The sequence below is a fragment of the Aulonocara sp. 'chitande type north' Nkhata Bay genome, linkage group LG3, assembly GCF_057382095.1.
Source record: "Aulonocara sp. 'chitande type north' Nkhata Bay isolate Kocher_YH1m ecotype deep benthic linkage group LG3, A_spYH_male_GT1.1, whole genome shotgun sequence".
Lineage (NCBI taxonomy): Eukaryota > Metazoa > Chordata > Actinopteri > Cichliformes > Cichlidae > Aulonocara > Aulonocara sp. 'chitande type north' Nkhata Bay.
This window is the reverse complement of record NC_141346.1, coordinates 4,802,154-4,822,428: the sequence shown is the minus strand read 5'-3', so window position 1 is coordinate 4,822,428 and position 20,275 is coordinate 4,802,154. Positions and strand designations below refer to the sequence as shown.

The following is a 20,275-nucleotide window of genomic DNA, read 5'->3' as shown; positions in this document are numbered from 1 at the left end:
GTAGAAGTTGGGAACAGAGCAGCTGTGAAATCCGTCTTTGTTATTATGCTCAGCGTCTTTTAGTTTACATTTTGACTGCACAATTGGGCGGCTGGGTGACGGTGAGGAGGAAGCATAGTCCTAAACAGAAGCCCCAGGTACACCACCAACCCGTTCATGTGTCTAACCGTTTTTCCCCACTCGGCGACACACCCGCCGGGGGTCAAACTCTGGTAATTGGTGATTCTGTTCTCAGACATGTGAAGCTAGAGACACCGGCAACCATAGTCAATTGTCTTCCAGGGGCCAGAGCAGGCGACATTGAAGGAAATTTAAAACTGCTGGCTAAGGGTAAACGTAAATTCAGTAAAATCATAATTCACGTCGGCAGTAATGACACCCGGTTACGCCAATCGGAGGTCACTAAAATCAATATTGAATCAGTGTGCAACTTGTCGGACTCTGTAGTTTTCTCTGGTCCCCTCCCCAATCAGACCAGGAGTGACATGTTTAGCCGCATGTTCTCCTTAAATTGCTGGCTGTCTGAGTGGTGTCCCAGAAACGATGTGGGCTTCATAGATAATTGGCAAACCTTCTGGAGGAAACCTGGTCTTGTTAGGAGAGACGGCATCCATCCCACTTTGGATGGAGCAGCTCTCATTTCTAGAAACATGGACAAATTTATTAAACCCCCCAAAATATGACTATCCAGAGTTGGGACCAGGAAGCAGAGTTGCAGTCTTACACTCCTCTCTGCAGCTTCTCTCCTCCTGCTACCCCCCCAAAAACCCATCTCCATAGAGACTGTGTCAGCTTCCAAAAAGACAAAAAACAAACTAAAAACCAGCAACAAACAACTTAAACATAAACAATCACAAAGAAAGAACAATACAGCATCCACATCTGAACCAAAGAGTAAAACAGTGAAATGTGGATTATTAAATATTAGGTCTCTCTCCTCCAAGTCTCTGTTAGTACATGACTTAATAATTGATCAACAAATTGATTTACTCTGCCTTACAGAAACCTGGTTGCAGCAGGACGATTATGTTAGTTTAAATGAATCAACACCCCCGAGTCATTCTAACTACCAGAAACCTCGAAGCACAGGCCGAGGGGGCGGTGTGGCAGCAATTTTTCACACCAGCCTATTAATTAATGAAAGACCAAGACAGACTTTTAATTCATTTGAAAGCCTGATGCTTAGCCTCGTCCACCCCAGCTGTGAAACTCAGAAACCAGTCTTACTTGTTATCATCTATCGTCCACCTGGGCCTTACACAGAGTTTCTGTCTGATTTCTCAGACTTTATATCTAATTTAGTTCTGAGCTCAGATAAAATAATTATTGTGGGTGATTTTAACATCCATGTAGATGCTAAAAATGACAGCCTCAACATGGCATTTAGTCTGTTATTAGACTCAATTGGTTTCTCTCAAAATGTAAAAGAACCCACCCACCACTTTAATCACACTCTAGATCTTGTTTTAACATATGACATAGAAACTGAACATTTAACAGTGTTTCCTGAAAACCCTCTCCTGTCTGATCATTTCCTGATAACATTTACATTTACAATAATTGATTACACAGCGGTGAAGAGTAGACTTTATCAAAGTAGATGTCTTTCTGAAAGTGCTGTAACTAAGTTTAAGAATATAATCCACCCACTGTTATCATCTCCAATGCCCTGTACCAACACAGAGCAGAGCAGCTATCTGAACGCTACCCCAACAGAGGTCGATTATCTTGTTAATAATTTCACCTCCTCACTACGTACGACTCTAAACGAAAAAAAAAATATATCACTCAGTTGGTATATGTCCACCTACATAACAGCAGCTGGGTACACCCTGTAATGGAAATTTCTTTATTTTATGTATTGATCACATTAGTAATAATTATAACATCACTTTGTCACTTAGTTATATACATGTCAGATAGCACCACAAATATGTCTTTATGTTCTATTACACCATAAAATGCCCTACTGTGTGTGTGTGTGTGTGTGTGTGTGTGTGTAAGTTCATGGGAGACGTTAAACAGATGGTGAAAAACGAAGGTGCCTCCCTTATCAGGCCGTAGCAAGGATTCGAGAGGTAAATCTCCAGGTGATGGATAAGTGAAAAACAAAGGTGTCTCTCTCTCTCTCTCTCGAAGGAAAGGTTTCAAGGATACTTTGAGTTGAAGGTATAAAACCACATGATGTGCTGTCAAATGCCTTTTGTCTCTCTGTGTTTCTGTGTGTGTATAAGATATAAGGGCGGCAGCCATCGTGACACAGCATTTTGGCATCGTACCTGAATGCTCTCTCCACTGCAATGTATATAATAAACTCCACTTTAAAAGAGGCGCTCACCAAGTGTTTACAGTTTATTTAAAACTTTCATAACAACCCTTCTACACAGCTAACAATACGACTATTCTTGTTCATTCTCTGGTTCATTCTCCCATGTTAATTAATGTAATTCTATCCTTTCTAGATTACCACTCAAACTTCTCCATAGACTTCACCCAGTGCAAAACGCAGCTACCTGTGTCGTTGCCAGAATACCTTCTATTTAGCATATTGCTCCTGTCCTTCAACCACTTCACTGGATTCCTGTAAAGTGTGACATTAATTTTACTCGAAGATCCTACTTCACTGCTACTGTTACCATTTGCTCACATCATGGGCTTTGGCGCCTTCAGCTGAGTGGACACTGGTGTTTAGAACCATCTGCTGCACCACATTCACAACATGCATTCTCACCCTAGCTCTAAAGCCAGCCTTAAAACATTTTTTTTAAACTTGCGTATTCTGATTTGTGCTTAATATTTATAATTTTATGATGTATTCACTTCACAACATGGAAATAACTGTGAAAAGAATAGATGTAAATGTAGTTGTTGTACATGTACCTTAAATAAGGAGTCCAGGTGTGTTTGATGCTGCTGGGCAGACTGACCACTGGGAACCTCTGAGCTCTCCCGGTCCACTCTGTGGAGGAATTCAATAATAATTCAAGGAGTCAGAACAATACAACAAAACATTGTCATCGAAACGCAACCTAAGATGCTGGTGGTCCTCCACATTATACAAAAAACAAACAAACACACAAGACAACAAAAAACCCAGCTCTCACTTGTTATCAAGTGGGAGCTGACACTATTTGAACATTAACAATATACAACTCCAGAACAAAGTTCACTAGCAATATTTATCTTCGTTAAAAATACTTTTAACAAAGCATATAGAATAATCCTTTTTTGTTATTATAAATATACAACAAAATTATTGTGCTCCACACCAACTGTGCAGGAGTAAAAAATAAATAAATAAACAGACCTCTTAATGAAAGAGAGCTGAGACATTGTGTGCACTTCCAAGAAACAGGGATTTTGGTCCCTGCTGCTCTCTGTGAACAAACTGTTTTTTACAGCCCAGCATGAAGATCATTTCCTGTCAGATGCCCCTAGATGTTTTTTTAAATTTACTTTTTCTTCTTAATGCCTCTCCTTGTGTCATCGGTGAATCCAATGAAGATATTACAAATATTACGGAGTCTTTGAACCTTGATTGTCAACCAGGATGGGTGCAAATGTTTGAATTGACTTATCAGTTGTAACATAGTCTGCATAGTCCTCCAGGTCCCCTTAATCAAATAAACCTCAGCATGTATTCTCAGAGCTGTACTGCAGTTGTGTGAGAGCACACACTGACTAAGTTTTGATTGTGTGTTTTTTTTTTTTTTTTTTTTTTTTTTTTTTATTATAGTGGGCTAAGTACTAAAATGATCAAAACTTGATCCAAGACTTTTATTATACACTGAATTCTGTAAAGCAGCAGCTTATGTACATATCTTTCTTGTGTAAGTGTAAATTTGTCTGTGTTATTGTGTAAATACTTACGCTATTGTGTACTTCACACACATGGAGAAATGCCAAACTACCTTTCATTGTTCTTGTAACAGCGACAATAAAGATTCTATTTTATTCTGATGACTGTTTTGCAATTCTTTCTTTTCTCTAGGAGTTTTCTCCTAGAGAAGATCTTGTAAACTTAATTTTTATCACGTGGAAACTGAAAGCAGAAATCCATATCAGGGTAGGCTTGATAAAGTGACCCTGAATTGGAAGAGCAGACAAGTAAAAAAGAATGGATGGATGAATGAAGGGATGGACGTATTTAGTTTAGGGATATTTGTTGGATAATGAAGCTGTAACAGATGAGAGACTTTTTAAATACTGGGGAGTTCTTGAGAACAAACAATCCTGCTTCTTCCCTTTTTGGCTGCTCCTTTCAGCTGTCCTCCTGACATACTCATTTGAAATCTTGTCCATCGTCAACTCAGTGCCACCACATCCAAGCCCTATAACATGGTCTCACTATCATCTTGTAAAGTTTCCCTTTCACTCTTCCTCCAATCCTTCTGTCACAAATCACTCTTGACATTTATAATCACCCCCTCCACCAGGGCTGGACTGGGACAAAAAAAATGGGCCCGGGCATTTTGACTAGAGACCGGCCCACCAGGTATTATAGGAAAAGCCATAAAGCCTTTGAATGAAAACAAACGCTGTTGTGACAGTGATGTACGCTGTCTTGTTGGTATATGTATGATTTCTATACATTTGACATCAGATAAAAACTTTGGTTGTAAGATACGGATAATTATTTGTTGAAAGCTAGAAATTTTAAATGAGAATAAGAAAGAAAAGTATTTCTTTGTGCCCCCCTCTCCCTGTTAATGCCCTACCTGCCCCCTGGCAACACTTTGCTAGACCCGCCCCTGCACAGTTACCAGCTGTCAGCTGCTTAGAAAAGGATCCTGGTGTTATTTGTCTCTCAGAAACAGTTCATAACTTCCCTTCAACTCATTCATGTCTCCTAAAAGGTAAACCTGTTTCTCCGTCACCTGTTCAGCTCTGATGATTCAGTAAGGACATCTCCTGGTTTCATCTTCATGTTTCCCTCTCACCACATATCCAAACCGACATCATGACCAGCAGCTTTACAGCTGTGGCTCCAGCAAACATCAGCTGATACTAGAAATTAATATTAAATAAATTCTAACAACAGCTGATCAAGCTTAAACATGCTGCTGTTGTTTAGCGCGACATCTGCTGGTTTCTTCTTTGTGGGCGATAAACAAACAAGGGGAAAGCCGATCAGCTGATCATTGATCAGTTTCATGATTGAAGTAGCAACAGGAGAGGGAGGGGAGAGAATGAGAGAAGAAGAGGCAGCTGTGCAGCGTAACGACAGAATAACTCCAGCTTTGTGTCTTTTTCCATTGAAGCTGAAGTAAGGGACAAACTGTGTTCCTTTTCGCCTCAATACAAAAGGCATAATATTTTCTCTGAATACGAGACGATTCCGTTTTTTACGGGACGGTTGGCAACTCTATTTTATTCATGAGGTTAATTAGTAAAGTTCGCTACCAGTAACATCATAGCACCCACCTAGCTGTATAGAAACTCTGTCATGCTGTCATAGCTAGCACGCAGTACAAGTTATTGTAACTGTTTGCTGAAGTGGATTTTCAGCTGTTTAGAAACCAAAGGCTTGTTTTAAAGACACAGTTTAAATGGATTGAGGGAATGACGTGTTTGCACTGCAGTTTATAATCAACAACATCAAACAGTTAAAAGAAAGAGTTCATGTTACTAACAGCTCACCTCTCTGCAGCAGACAGATGCTGGACTTTAAAATCAATGGGATGATCATGTGACCGGTCACTCTGTAAGGACACAGAGCTGGGTGGAGGTCCAGGCTGGTCCCTGTGAATAATGATGGAGCAGTGATGCGAGTGCTGAGCTGTGACATGGAGAAGAGTCATGGACAGTTAGAGATGGTCGTCTCACCTCTGAGCTTTGGTCTGGCTCTCATGTTCCCCACACAGAGTGCTTTTAGAGGGAGGGGCTCCCTCCTCTCTGTCCTCACACTGATCCATGCTGCTCAGCTCACACACACTTTCTACCTGCAGAGGAAACAAATCATTCATGTGCACATCAACTGAAATCCTGCTTTCCATCATGTGTGCTGTCCAGATATCAGCTGCTGCTTTCCCGCTTCATCTCAGTGTCAGCTGAATGCAGTCAGACAGCAGTGTGAGGCAGAGGAAGCTGCCATCGCTGCTCTACCATCCTCTGTCAGTGCGCCCCAGGGTAGCTGTGGCTATAATGTAGCTTGCCATCGCCAGTGTGTGAATGGGTGAATGACTGAATGTAGTGTAAAGCGCTTTGGGGTCCTTAGGGACTGAGTAAAGCACTATACAAATACAGGCCATTTACCATTTACCATCAGTCCACTAGATGGAGCCATGAAGCACACACGATGCATTCACTGACACACACTGATTTAATGGTAATAAGAAAAATAAGAAGTGAGAGTTTGTCTCTCTAAGTGAGTTAATGTGGTCAGAAAACAAAAGGAAGGTGGACGAGGCAGATTTTAACAACACAAGGAGTTTGTTTTGATTTTCTGTTGTTTGTCGTTTCTTTCCTAACTGTGTAGTTTTAATTTAAAAAGGAGGAGCATTTTAAGAGTACAGCTCTGTGTTAAGTAATCTCTGCCCTAAAAGCTGGAGGTAACAGAGTTAACTATCCTAAGATTCTTATTAAGAGTGACCAACAGGGACACCATTAGAAATGAGTATATTACTGGGACAGCTGAGGTCAAACACTTTGGGCACAGACAGTGAGACTGACATATGCTCTTTGAGTTAAATCATGTCTGTGTACAAACAGAAAATTTTAACTATTACTTGGTATTATTTTATAGGAACATAACATTTTAGTACAAGTAATTATGACTTTTTATATTAAATCTGATTAAAACATAATGAAAATAAATACTACATTCATCAATGTTTTATTTATTTCAAACACGATTCTTCTGTCTCAACATCTCACTGCCTGGGACATACCTGATAACTAACTAACTAACTAACTAATTAAATAAAATATATATATATATATATATATATATATATATATATATATATATATCTGTTAATGTTTTCACTAATATAATAATTTTATTTGGTCTAATGAAGTCAGCGTGAATAAACAATGCAAAAACTTTTGTGTTGTCGTTGTTGTAATTACTTCCTGTTGAAGTAGATTCAATATTTGTAACAAAGGATTTTTAAACAGACAGAAGCCAACAGGTTTAATTCAATTCTTTACCACATCTATACATCCACCTCCACTGTAATTACAAAGGCCTCTGACCTCTAACAGTTGTTTACACTATACCTGCTTATGGCAGTGGCTCTTAACCTGGGTTCGATCAAACCCTACGGTGAGTCGGTCTCAGGGGTTTGGCAGAGCCTCCACCGCGGAGGTTGCGGAGGTCCAGACATACCCGAATCATCGTGTAAATTTGTGATGACACGCCCCCTTTTGGCCATCACTGGCTGCAGATGATCATGCTACACTGCTTGGCCAATCAGTGCTGCAGGGAATGTAGCGCACGCAGTAGTCAAAGTGTGAATGTCGTGGTAGTACTTCGTGTGATTTTTTTGTTAATATTTTAATCCATACTAAGTATCTCGGGCAAAAGAAGAAAGTGGTTGGACGAATATGTACAATATGGATTCACATGTATCACGGAACGTGATGGGAGTGAGCGTCCTATCTGCATGATTTGCAACGCCAAGTTGAGCAACTCTAGTCTCGCACCGGCAAAACTAAAGGAACACTTCTTGAAGCTGCATGGAGATGGGGAATACAAGAACACAACACTTGATGAATTCAAGGTGAAGAGAGCCAGATTCGATGAAAGGCCCACTCTGCCTGCTCTTGGATTTGTACCCGTTAACAAACCGATCCTCACAGCATCGTACGAAGTTGCTTACCTGATCGCAAAGCAAGGCAAGCCACACACCATTGGTGAAACACTCGTGAAACCAGCGGCGTTAAAGATGGCGAATCTGACACTCGGAACAGTCGCCGAAGGTAAATTATCCCAAATTCCTCTTTCAAATGAGACCGTCAGCAACAGAATAGAAGACATGAGTAAAAATATCTTGGCTCAAGTAGTCACGGATCTGATTTCAAGCCCGGCAAAATTCAGCCTTCAACTCGATGAGAGCACAGACATTGCTAATCTAAGCCAGTTTACTGTTTTTGTGCGCTATTTGAAAGATGACATGATAAAAGAAGATTTTTTTATTTTGTAAGCCTCTTACAACAACAAATAAGGCAGCCGATGTGAAGAAGCTTGTGAATGACTTCTTCAGAGACAACAATCTTTCATGGGATATGGTTGCAGTTTGTACAGATGGAGCTCCAGTCATGCTGGGAAGAAACTCTGGTTGTGGTGCGCTAGTAAAAGCCGATGCACCACACATCATTGTGACGCATTGTATTTTGCACAGGCATGCATTGGCAACAAAAACCTTGCTCCCAAAAATGGCAGAAGTATTAAAAACTGTGGTGGAATGTGTGAACTATGTGCGAAATAGTGCTCTGAGGCACCGCATCTTCAGTGAGCTGTGTAAAGAAATGGGCTCTGAATTCGAATTACTTCTGTACCATTCTAATGTTCTGTGGTTGTCCCGGGGACAGGTGCTGAATCCTGTTTTAGCCATGTGTGTGGAATTAGCCCTGTTTTTGCACCAACACTGTCATGCAGATTGCTTCAAAAATCCTGAGTTCATTCTCATTTTAGCGTACACGACTGATATAGTCACAGCTCTCAATCAGCAGATGCAGGGTGGTGGAGTCAATATCATAGAAGCGGAAGAACATCTGAAGGCTTTTCAAAAAAAGCTAACGTTATGGAAACGATGAACAGAGAACAACAACTTCGCAAACTTCCCCCTTCTGGACAACTGTGTAAGTAAGATCGAAGATGAGTCTGGAATCTGAGATATTTCTGTATCCACGGAACTGAAGCAAACAATTGAAACGCACTTAGATGAGCTTGCAAAGTCTCTCCACAGATATTTTCCTACAAGAGACTCATATCCAGCATGGGTGAGACAGCCGTTCACGTTTGCTGTTAAGACAGCAGATGTCAGAGCTAGGGATGGGTATCGAAAACCGGTTCTTGTTGAGAACCAGTTCCCACTGTTTCAATTCCTTGGAATCGTTTGCCACTTTTAAAAACGATTCCCTTATCGATTCCAGTCGCTCCGAATGACGTCATCACGTTGAGTAGCGTCTTTTACCCAGTAGGCAACACGGCGCCTGAGCGGCACAAACGCTCAAAAGTTTGGTTACACTTTATGAGAAAGGATGACAACAGGGCAACGTGCAATACTTGCAAAGTAGAGATTTCATCAAAGGGAGGAAACACTACGAACATGCAAAAGCATTTGCTCAAAAAACACGCGATTGCTTTCAACGAATGTCGTGTTTTTGATCCGCTCCGGACTAGCGAAGCTCAACCCAGCAGCAGCGGTAGCGTTTCCACGTCCTCTCCCGTTAATACTGAAGGTAACTAATCAATTAGCATTGCATATTATGTTAGCGCGATTTACCTTATTACAAAACCTGCTATTACTGTGCGTTGCATTTAGTGACCATGATGAGACAGACAAAGTCTGGCTCAGATGCTGGCAGTTCTCGCTGCAGTCTACCGGTAGCGTCTCCTGGGGCAGGGATAGCTCAGTAGGTAAAGTGGTCGTCCCATGATCGGAAGGTCGGCGGTTCGAATCCACTTAACGGCTACCCTGAGGTACCCCTGAGCAAGGTACCGTCCCTACACACTGCTCCCCGGGCGCCTGCTTAGTGGGCTGCCCACTGCTTCACTGAGTGAATGGGTCAAATGCAGAGAAAAACAAGTAATTTCCCCATGGGGATCAATAAAGTATCCATTATTATTATTATTATTATTATTATTATTTCAGGCCTGGATAGACGAATGTCACCGAGCAGTGACTAAGTTTGTGGTCAAAGGCTTGCACCCATTTGCCACAGCAGATGTCCCCGATTTCACTTTGGTAAGTGAATGTGTTTAATTGTAGGCAGGACATTACTGGATATTCTTGTGTAATTGCTACAGAATAATTTATGTTAAACTTTGTTATTGCTACAGGAGAATATTTATTTTATTATTTTACATATACATTTTTTTTCCCCGGGGTCCCTGTGACACCACATTGAAGAGCCATAGGCTGGATCTCTTAAGATCTCACTGCTGGGTTTGTAAGGCCATGTTACTCCTAAATTTCTATCTTGGTCAAAGAGAAGATATAAAACACAGTTCTAAGCTAATCGACCTTAGTGTTCTCCTTTTTAAAAAAAAAAGAATCGATAAGAGAATCGATAAAGAATCGAATCGTTAAACAGAATCGAAAATGGAATCGGAATCGTTAAAATCTTATCAATACCCATCCCTAGTCAGAGCCAGGTTCAACAGCAACTCTTCAGAACAACAATGCTCTCAACGTTTTGCTGTCGACAAATGGACAAGTATTCAGTTATTGCTAAGAAAGCCATGGACTTTTTTTTTTATACAATTTGTTACAACATTTCTTTGCGAGCAATCCCTGTCAAGGATGCTGGACATAAAAACAAAGAAAAGCAACAGACTTTGCTGTGAAAATGACATGAGAGTGGCACTTGCCACGGTGAAGCCACATCTGAACTGGACTCTCAAAAGCAACAGCAAAAGTCACACAGATTTGCAGGTATTTAATGTGTTTTAAGTTCATGCATTGTGTTGGTTTTGTTCTTTGAACAAGGTGATGTTCATGCATGGGTCATTTCGTACACCAGTAAAAAACATATCTATGTCTTGAATATGAAAAAAAAAATAATCATATTTTATTTTTCACTAAAGAGGGATTCGGTGAATGCGCATATGAAACTGGTGGTGTTCGGTACCTCCAGCAAGTTTAAGAACCACTGGCTTATGGTCAAACAGATGTTTCAATCTGACAGCAGTTACTGTGAAACAGTGGTCAAGCTTAGGCAGCTGTTAGTGAGCAGGAGAGCAGAGGTGATAAAGCATTTTCAGTGGTGGCTCCTAATTTTGAACCTATAATAAAAACAGGCACGTGCAGAGGGGGGGGCTAGAGGGGCTTGAGCACCCGCCCCTTTCCTGATGAGTGCCCAAAGTGCCCTTTTGTTGAGGCAACTTTTAAATTTTTTTTATTTATTTATTTATTTTTTTATGTGTGTGTGCGTGCGGAGTCCTGTCTGTGCCCTTCAACAATAATATTTAACTATTAATCACAGTTTTGCTAAATAAAAGGATCTGGCTTGCATCAGTCACATGATCACATTTAACCAATGATCGCCCTTGACGGCAGAACGCGCTGGTTACGAGCCGGGAACGAGCTCACAAAGAGCACGCGCATTTTTAGCGGTCCGGAGCTGTAGGAGAAACACAAGTTAACTCAGAGACACAGACTGATGCGACAAAACCAGTAAGTAGGTGTACAGCGTGCACTGTAGTGTGTAGCACCCAGGAGTATTAGCTTATTACGTACACGTTGGTAAGTTGTCTTGTTGCTACTGACGAACTGAAACAAACGAGCGTGCTGTGTGTGCAACAGCACGACAACATTACCTGTCCTTTTATTAACTGCACATGTAGTGCTGGTCACAGCTGCTAGCTACCTGTGTAAGGCTGTCATGGGTCTGTAGCTCTGTCACCGTTTTAGGGAACATATTTAGTTTTAAAGTAAGTTACAGAGTTTTTCCTGCCTTTCTGTATATTTCACTAAAAAAAACGATCTAATATGCATGTTCACATAATTATGCATTATTATAATTATAATATATTAAAAACACACTCTGTATTTTAAAGAACATACATTAAGAAGCAGATTATATTAGATTTATATTTTAAATATGACAAAATTTGGATTTTACAGCAGTAAAATGATTGTATCTCTACAGTTTAAACATGTAATAAGCTTTGCCCTGCACAGAGTGGATAGTGAAACAAATGGAATCATCATAAATACATTATTTCATATTTATTACTTCCCCCTCCTCATTGCTTTATTATTGTAGCTCTAGTAATGAATAATAATGTAAGGATGCCCATAGTATATACAGTATTCTGAAGAAGGTCTAAAATGTCCCTGTGCATGCATGTGTGTGTTTTATTTAGATGGATTTACTCATGATATAACATTGTGCAGACATGCCTGGTAAGGACATGAGGAGGAAACAGCAGGAGCTGTATGAGGCTACTAAAGGCAGGGCTATAACATTTTTCTGTCATCATTTTATTATAGATTAAGTGCTGGAGTTGTTAGGTGTGGATAATTAGATTATAGTTTATTGCAATAGCAAGTTGTGCCTTGTTCTCAGATAGACAGCAAGTGGAGAGTGATATATGAAATGATGGGATGGAAGGAAGAAGAGAAGCAAAGAGTGATTCACAGGCAGAGCCTAAATTATTTCTCACAGTTTTTGTTGCCTTATGGTTCCAAGCGCTGTCACCAATCTTTGCATTTTGTTATTATCTCATGACACTTGTTTAATCAGCTACCATCTCTCCTGTGGACTTTTTAATGTCTACAGTCTCAGATCAACACAGCCCTGCCCTTCCCATATTAGATTCTTGATGAATGTGTGTTGTTGTTATTCAGCCTGGCTCAATGTGCCCCTTTTTAACTTTGAGCACCCGCCCCTTTAAACCTCTCTGCACGTCCCTGAATAAAAATATATTAACGTCTTAATAACGTAAGAGCAGCCCAATCTTGTTAAACACTCTAAAAATCTGCTTATTGGCTCTAGTTGAGCAGGATATCATTGGTCGATTGAGCTGTTTTAAATATGCTAGAGAAACAAACTTTCACTTGAGTTTTTCAATTCAGATATGTTGTGACATCCAAATGTTAAAAACGTATTTTTATTCTGGGACTACAGGAATCATTTTATAATTTTAAAACAAGCCTCTCTATCCTCTCATTTAACCCACAGAACAAAGATCACAGCAGGATATCTGTTTTGGGAAACGGCCTGCATTTGTATAGCGCTTTACTTAGACCCCAAAGCGCTTTACACAACATTCAGTCACATTCACACACTGGTGATGGCAAGCTACATTGTAGCCACAGCTGCTCTGGGGCGCACTGACAGACAGACTGACACTGGCGCCACCAGTAGGCAAACATGGGATTAGTATTTTAGGATATTTGGCATGCAGCCTGGGATCGAACCGCCGACCTTCTGATTAGTGGCTGACATGCTCTGCCACCTGAGCTACAGCCAGAAATACTCCACTTATTCCCCTGAATCAGTGCTTTCTCCATCAATTCTTCAGATACTAACATGAACACTGACTTTTGCTGTTTTGCTTCCACCACAATAAAAAATAAATAAATCACACTTCATGCACAGCTCTCTCTCTCTTTCTGTGTACTTCAAGAACCGTTTCCTGTCTCAAATCTCTGTTTTCTGCATTATTCATTTGCTTATTACCCACCAGTGTACCGTTGTTTACAGTGCTGTCAGCCGCTGTCTTTTTCTTTCTTTTTTGTCACTTAAATGACCTCGGACAAGAACACCTAATTTCTGTTGTGCAATACTAAAGAAATTTAAAATTATAAAAATTATGCAAAATTGCAGAATATTGCAGAATATTTTTAAGGTTATCTGCTATAAAAAGCCAGACCAGGAAAATCTCCATGTTTTTCTGTGTTTTATTCTCAGTTACTTTCACACAAAGGCATCTGCTGTGATGTTCACAATTCTGATGAAGTCTCACATGATCATTTAGAAATGAATATTGTCTATCTGGACTGTCACCCCCCCCCAAAAAAAGTGCACATGTAAAACTGCGTGTTAAGCGATGCGGTTGAAAAATTTAAGTGCACCGGTGCAACCATGACAAAAAGTTAGTCTACAGCCCTGATAAATAATGTAGTTTTAATTTTTGCGTGTAGTTTTTAACTTCTATTTTAGCTTTCTTTTGATCTAGTTTCAGTTGGGATTTCAGTTTTAGTGAACTACAGTAACTTTTGTGTGTTTTGTAACACTTCTTCCTGTTGGAGAGGAGCCAACAGTTTGTGGCGCAGTTTTTTTTTAAGACCGACATGTTGAATCTGCATCTAACACAAATTTATACAAAATATTCATTTACAAAGTCCGCTCTCCGTCTCCTGCTGTTCCTGTGAATATAAACAGGAGTGTCTCCAGTCGAGCTCAGAACACATTCTGTGTGTTTTGTCTGATTATCAAAGTCTGATCACACAGTAACAGAAAATGGCGGACACGCTCGGCCTCGTCGGAAAACATTACACACTGACTTTAAAGGAGAGACCGGAAATAAAAACACACACAGTTTGTTGCATGAAGAAATCAAACATGAGATGAACAAACAGTAAAGTTCTTGAAGACAAACTGTTAAAGGAGGAAACAAAGCAAACTTACAGTTTCTTCAAATACACCAACAACAAGGTCCACTCCTCAGCTGGGCTGTATCCCAATCCAGCAACAGTGACGCACGTATCAAGCTCACCTAGCGATACCTGTGTCGGTGCGTGCGTCGCTTTAAGAAAAGGTCACGTGATCGATACAGCTGCTGTATCGCTCATTGCCAACGCGCCAAACTGTGTTTAAAAGGTACCGCATCCGCATCTGCCAACGGAATGAGTCGCCACCAAAAAACCCCCCCACAAAATTACTCTCGCAAAGATTTAAAATAAATAAATAAATAAATAAATAAATAAATACACATCTCTCCATAACAAAATGGAGCCCGAAAGAAAAAGAAATGTTTCTGCTGTGTGGGATCATTTTGATCTTTTAACTGCAAATAAGGTAATAGTTTGTCTGTCTTTGTTTCAGTGTAATCTATCAGAATAGAAACAAAAAACAGCAATGTGACTTGCAGTGTAAATTACTTATTTCATTTTATGCAGGTTAAATGTCGCATCTGTTCTGCGGAGCTTTCTTACACAAACAGCCTGGTGGCTGGGCCTGCTAGCTGATGGTGGAGCCAGGCTGGGCCTGCTGGCTGATGATGGTGGAGCAACACTCCTGTATTTTAATTTCTCTCAGCTCAGTTGTCTCAGTTGTGAACTTGTCTCAGTGCCGAGTGTCAAGTGGCTGCGATTCACACCAACACTTCTTTCTTTCTTCTCCAGCTACTCGCAAAAGTGAAGCCATTCCTCTGATTTGGCCATCTGAACATGCTACCTAAATAAAACCATGCAGGAAGTATGTTTTAATAGTGTGATTTGGCCATCTGAACGTCCTACCTATACGACGGAGCCATTAACAGTGAGGTAGCAGTGAAAACTAAGGTCTCTAATCAGAAGTACCTGACTCCGTGGTATAATTCTTACCCTAAAGCAGATGACTCGTAATCTGGAGAGGAAATGGCATGTCACAAATTTAGAGGATCATCATTTAGCCTGGAGAAATAGTTTGCTGCTTTATAAGAAAGCCCTCCGCAAAGCCAGAACATCTTACTATTCATCACTGATTGAAGAAAATAAGAACAACCCCAGGTTTCTCTTCAGCTCTGTAGCCAGGCTGACAAAAAGTCAGAGCTCTTTTGAGCCAACCATCCCTTTAACGTTAACTAGTAATGACTTCATGAACTTCTTCACAAATAACATTTTTATCATTAGAGGAAAAATTACCAATAATCATCCCACAGATGTAATATTATCTACAGCTACTCTTAGTACCATTGATGTTAAGTTAGACTCTTTTTCTCCAATTGATCTTTCTGAGTTAACTTCAATAATTACTTCCTCCAAAGCATCAACGTGTCTTTTAGACCCCATTCCTACAAAACTGCTCAAAGAAGTCCTGCCATTAATTAATTCTTCGATCTTAAATATGATCAACCTATCTCTAATGATCGGCTATGTACCACAGGCCTTCAAGCTAGCTGTAGTTAAACCTTTACTCAAAAAGCCATCTCTAGACCCAGCAGTCTTAGCTAATTATAGGCCAATCTCCAACCTTCCTTTCATATCAAACATCCTTGAAAGAGTAGTTGTCAAACAGCTAACAGATCATCTGCAGAGGAATGGTTTATTTGAAGAGTTTCAGTCAGGTTTCAGAGCTCATCACAGCACAGAAACAGCTTTAGTGAAGGTTACAAATGATCTTCTTATGGCCTCTGACAGTGGACTCATCTCTGTGCTTGTCCTGCTAGACCTTAGCGCAGCATTCGATACTGTTGACCATAATATCCTATTAGAGCGATTAGAACATGCTGTAGGTATTACAGGTACTGTGCTGCAGTGGTTTGTATCATATCTATCTAATAGACTCCAGTTTGTGCATGTAAATGGAGAGTCCTCTTCACACACTGAGGTTAATTATGGAGTTCCACAGGGTTCAGTGCTAGGACCAATTCTGTTTACATTATACATGCTTCCCTTAGGCAGCATCATTAGAAGACATAGCATACATTTACACTGCTATGCAGATGACACCCAGCTCTATCTATCCATGAAGCCAGATAACACACACCAATTAGTTAAACTGCAGGAATGTCTTAAAGACATAAAGACCTGGATGGCCGCTAACTTTCTGCTTCTTAATTCAGATCAAACTGAGGTTATTGTACTCGGCCCTGAAAATCTTAGAAATATGGTATCTAAGCAGATTCTTACTCTGGATGGCATTACCTTGGCCTCCAGTAACGCTGTGAGGAACCTTGGAGTCATTTTTGACCAGGACATGTCCTTCAACGCACATATTAAACAAATATGTAAGACTGCTTTCTTCCATTTGCGCAACATCTCTAAAATTAGAAATATCCTGTCTCAGAGTGACGCTGAAAAACTAGTTCATGCATTTATTACTTCCAGGCTGGACTACTGTAATTCATTATTATCAGGATGTCCGAAAAACTCACTGAAAAGCCTTCAGCTAATCCAAAATGCTGCAGCAAGAGTCCTGACAGGGACTAGAAAGAGAGCAGATTTCTCCTGTTTTGGCTTCCCTTCATTGGCTTCCTGTTAAACCCAGAATTGAATTCAAAATCCTGCTCCTCACATACAAGGTCTTAAATAATCAGGCCCCATCTTATCTTAATGACCTTGTAGTACCATATCACCCTATTAGAGCACTTCGCTCTCGCTCTGCAGGCCTACTTGTTGTTCCTAGAGTATTAAAAAGTAGAATGGGAGGGAGAGCCTTCAGTTTTCAGGCCCCTCTTCTGTGGAACCAGCTTCCAGTTTGGATTCAGGAGACAGACACTATCTCTACTTTTAAGATTAGGCTTAAAACTTTCCTTTTTGCTAAAGCATATAGTTAGGGCTGGACCAGGTGACCCTGAATCCTCCCTTAGTTATGCTCCAATAGACGTAGGCTGCCGGGGGATTCCCATGATGCATTGAGTTTTTCCTTTCCAGTCACCTTTCTCACTCACTATGTATTAACAGACCTCTCTGCATTGAATCATATCTGTTATTAACCTCTGTCTCTCTTCCACAGCATGTCTTTATCCTGTCTTCCTTCTCTCACCCCAACCGGTCGCAGCAGATGGCCCCGCCCCTCCCTGAGCCTGGTTCTGCCGGAGGTTTCTTCCTGTTAAAAGGGAGTTTTTCCTTCCCACTGTCGCCAAAGTGCTGCTCATAGGGGGTCATATGATTGTTGGGTTTTTTTCTCTGTATCTATGAAGCGCCTTGAGGCGACTTTTGTTGTGATTTGGCGCTATATAAATAAAATTGAATTGAATTGAATTGATAGACAAGACCATAAATTTACGCTACGGTAGGATGTTTTGACAAGGTAGGACGTTTTGTCAGAACACCGGACAGTGTGCGCACCGCGGATGACGTCAGTGCGCACACTGTGTCTGAGGAGGATGTGCGGAAGTGCTTCAGGAAGGTGAACGCGCCCAAAGCTACTTGTCCGGACGGGATTCCTGGCCGAGTCCTTAAGTCATGCGCGGCTCAGCTGGCTGGAGTGTTCACACACATCTTCAACCTTTCCCTCTCTCTGTCTGTAGTCCCAGCCTGCTTCAAAATGGCCACCATCGTCCCTGTACCCAAATCCTCCACCATCTCCTCATTAAACGACTGACGACCTTTAGCCCTGACCCCCATCGTAAGCAAATGCTTCGAGAAGCTTGTCAGGGACTTCGTCTGCTCTGCACTACCCGACTCACTGGACCCTCTACAGTTTGCATACCGCCACAACAGGTCCACCGATGATGCCATAGCCCTGACACTACACACTGCCGTCTCACACCTGGAGAAGAGAGACACGTATGTGAGAGTGCTGTTTGTAGATTACAGCTCAGCATTCAATACCATCGTTCCCTCGAAGCTGGACAGGAAACTGCAGGATCTAGGACTGAGCAGCTCCCTCTGCAGCTGGATCCTTAGCTTCCTGTCTGACAGTCGCCAAGTGGTCAGACTGGGCAGCATCACCTCATCCCCCATCACACTGAACACTGGTGCTCCACAGGGGTGTGTACTGAGCCCTCTCCTGTACTCACTCTACACCTACGACTGCACAGCCACTAACAACTCCAACATCATTGTGAATTTTGCGGACGACACTACAGTGGTGGGTCTTATCACCAACGGTGATGAGACGGCTTACAGGGAGGAGGTCAGCGCCCTGACCCACTGGTGTCAAGACAACCATCTCACCCTCAACGTCGCAAAGACAAAGGAGTTGATAGTGGACTTCCGGAGGTGCAGAGAAGTACACACCCCCATCACCATCAACGGTGCTGCTGTGGAGAGAGTGAGCAGCTTCCGGTTCCTTGGAGTACATCTGGCTGAGGATCTTACGTGGTCAGTACACACAAACAAAACAGTGAAGAAGGCGCAGCAGCGCCTCTTCTTTCTCAGGAGACTGAAAAGATTCGGCATGAGCCCCCGCATCCTCAGGACCTTCTATCGCTGTGCCATTGAGAGCATCCTCACTGGATGCATCACCACCTGGTACGGCAACAGCACCGCCTACAACTGCAAAGCTCTCCAGCGAGTAGTGCGGTGCTCTGAACGGATAATTGGAGGTGAGCTTCCCTCCCTCCAAGACATCTACAGGAAGCGCTGCCTGAGGAAAGCGGGGAGGATCATCAAGGACTCCAGTCACCCCAGCCATAAACTGTTCAGACTGCTTCCATCAGGAAGGAGGTTCTGCAGCATCCGGTCCCGTACCAGCAGACTGAGAGACAGCTTTTTCCATCAGGCCATCAGACTGCTGAACACTTCATAGACACCTCAGCTTCACTACTGGAACTTCAACACTATGCACTCCACACACTGTATATAAATGCCACTTGTTTTGCACATATTCAACTCTGTATATTTTTATATATTTTATTTTATTGTTTACTCTATTTAATTTGTAAAATATGTGTATACACACACACACACACACACACACACACACACACGCGTAGAAAAACATTTAGTATACACATCCAGTAATGCATATACTATTATATATTGTACATATATTTATTAGTTTCAGATGTAGCCATTCTTGTATTTTGCTTGTTTACATTATTGTATTTTGCACAACTCTGTTGCTTGTGAAGCTCGCACACAAGAATTTCACTCACATGTACTGTACCAGTGTCCCTGCACATGTGATGTGACAATAAAAGTGATTTGATTTGAAAACAAAAATGTCAAGAACTATTGCTATTCTCTCTAAAACAAATGATGTCTTAAATAAGAAATCATTATACATGCTTTGTGGAATAGTTATGACAGTGATTTAAAAAGGTGCAGTTCATTTCCCTCATTTAAAAAAATATATAAATAAAAAATGAAGAAGAGTAATAATGACAATATTGAAACTCGTGGTTGTTTGGCTTAGATTATTGTTATAAAATTTATGAAATGCATTTACTTATCTAAGATGGAAAGTGTTTTTTTTCTTATTTTGTTCCAAGCCTTATGTAAATGAGCCGTTTGCTGAACAGGCATTGATCTTTTGTTCAAAGGGTTGGCATAACAAGCATGTGCTTTCGCCAATACCTTTTGATTAGCCTTATATCATGTTTTTTTTCCTCTGTATTAACTGAGAGATTTGAATGCTCATCAATAAACAACTATATATCAAAAATGTTTTGAAAAGAACTATGATAAGGCATATAAAGGCTTTAGAGCAGGGGTGTCAAACTCAAATACACAGTGGGCCAAAATTCAAAACTGGAACAAAGTCGTGGGCTAACATTAATATTTATTGAAATATATTTATTCCTCCAGATATAAGAATGAATCTTTCCTTATGGACTCAAACATGTTTTGCTGAAACACTGAATATGGAACAAGCAAAGCTTAATACTAAACTAATACACACACACACACACACACACACACACACACACACACACACACACACACACACACACACACACACACACACAATAATACCAGTAGGCCAGCTCTAATAGTAATTTGGT

The 20,275-nt window shown here is 40.9% G+C and overlaps 1 protein-coding gene across 3 annotated transcripts in view; it reads right to left on the bottom strand.

Annotated features, from left to right (window-relative positions):
* Positions 1-14,437, bottom strand: part of LOC147333615 (protein NLRC3-like) — a 30,941-nt gene extending 16,504 nt beyond the window's left edge. For all 3 annotated transcript variants that reach the window (XM_086286339.1, XM_086286340.1, XM_086286341.1), the window contains exons 1-4: positions 14,308-14,437; positions 5,827-5,942; positions 5,641-5,742; positions 2,881-2,959 (exon numbers count right to left, since the gene is read on the bottom strand). In XM_086286339.1, coding sequence (XP_086142465.1) covers positions 2,881-2,959; positions 5,641-5,742; positions 5,827-5,915 — 270 coding nt within the window. In that variant the 5' untranslated portion in view covers positions 5,916-5,942; positions 14,308-14,437. The remainder of the gene's footprint in view (positions 1-2,880; positions 2,960-5,640; positions 5,743-5,826; positions 5,943-14,307) is intronic.
* Between the last annotated feature and the right edge of the window lie 5,838 nt (positions 14,438-20,275).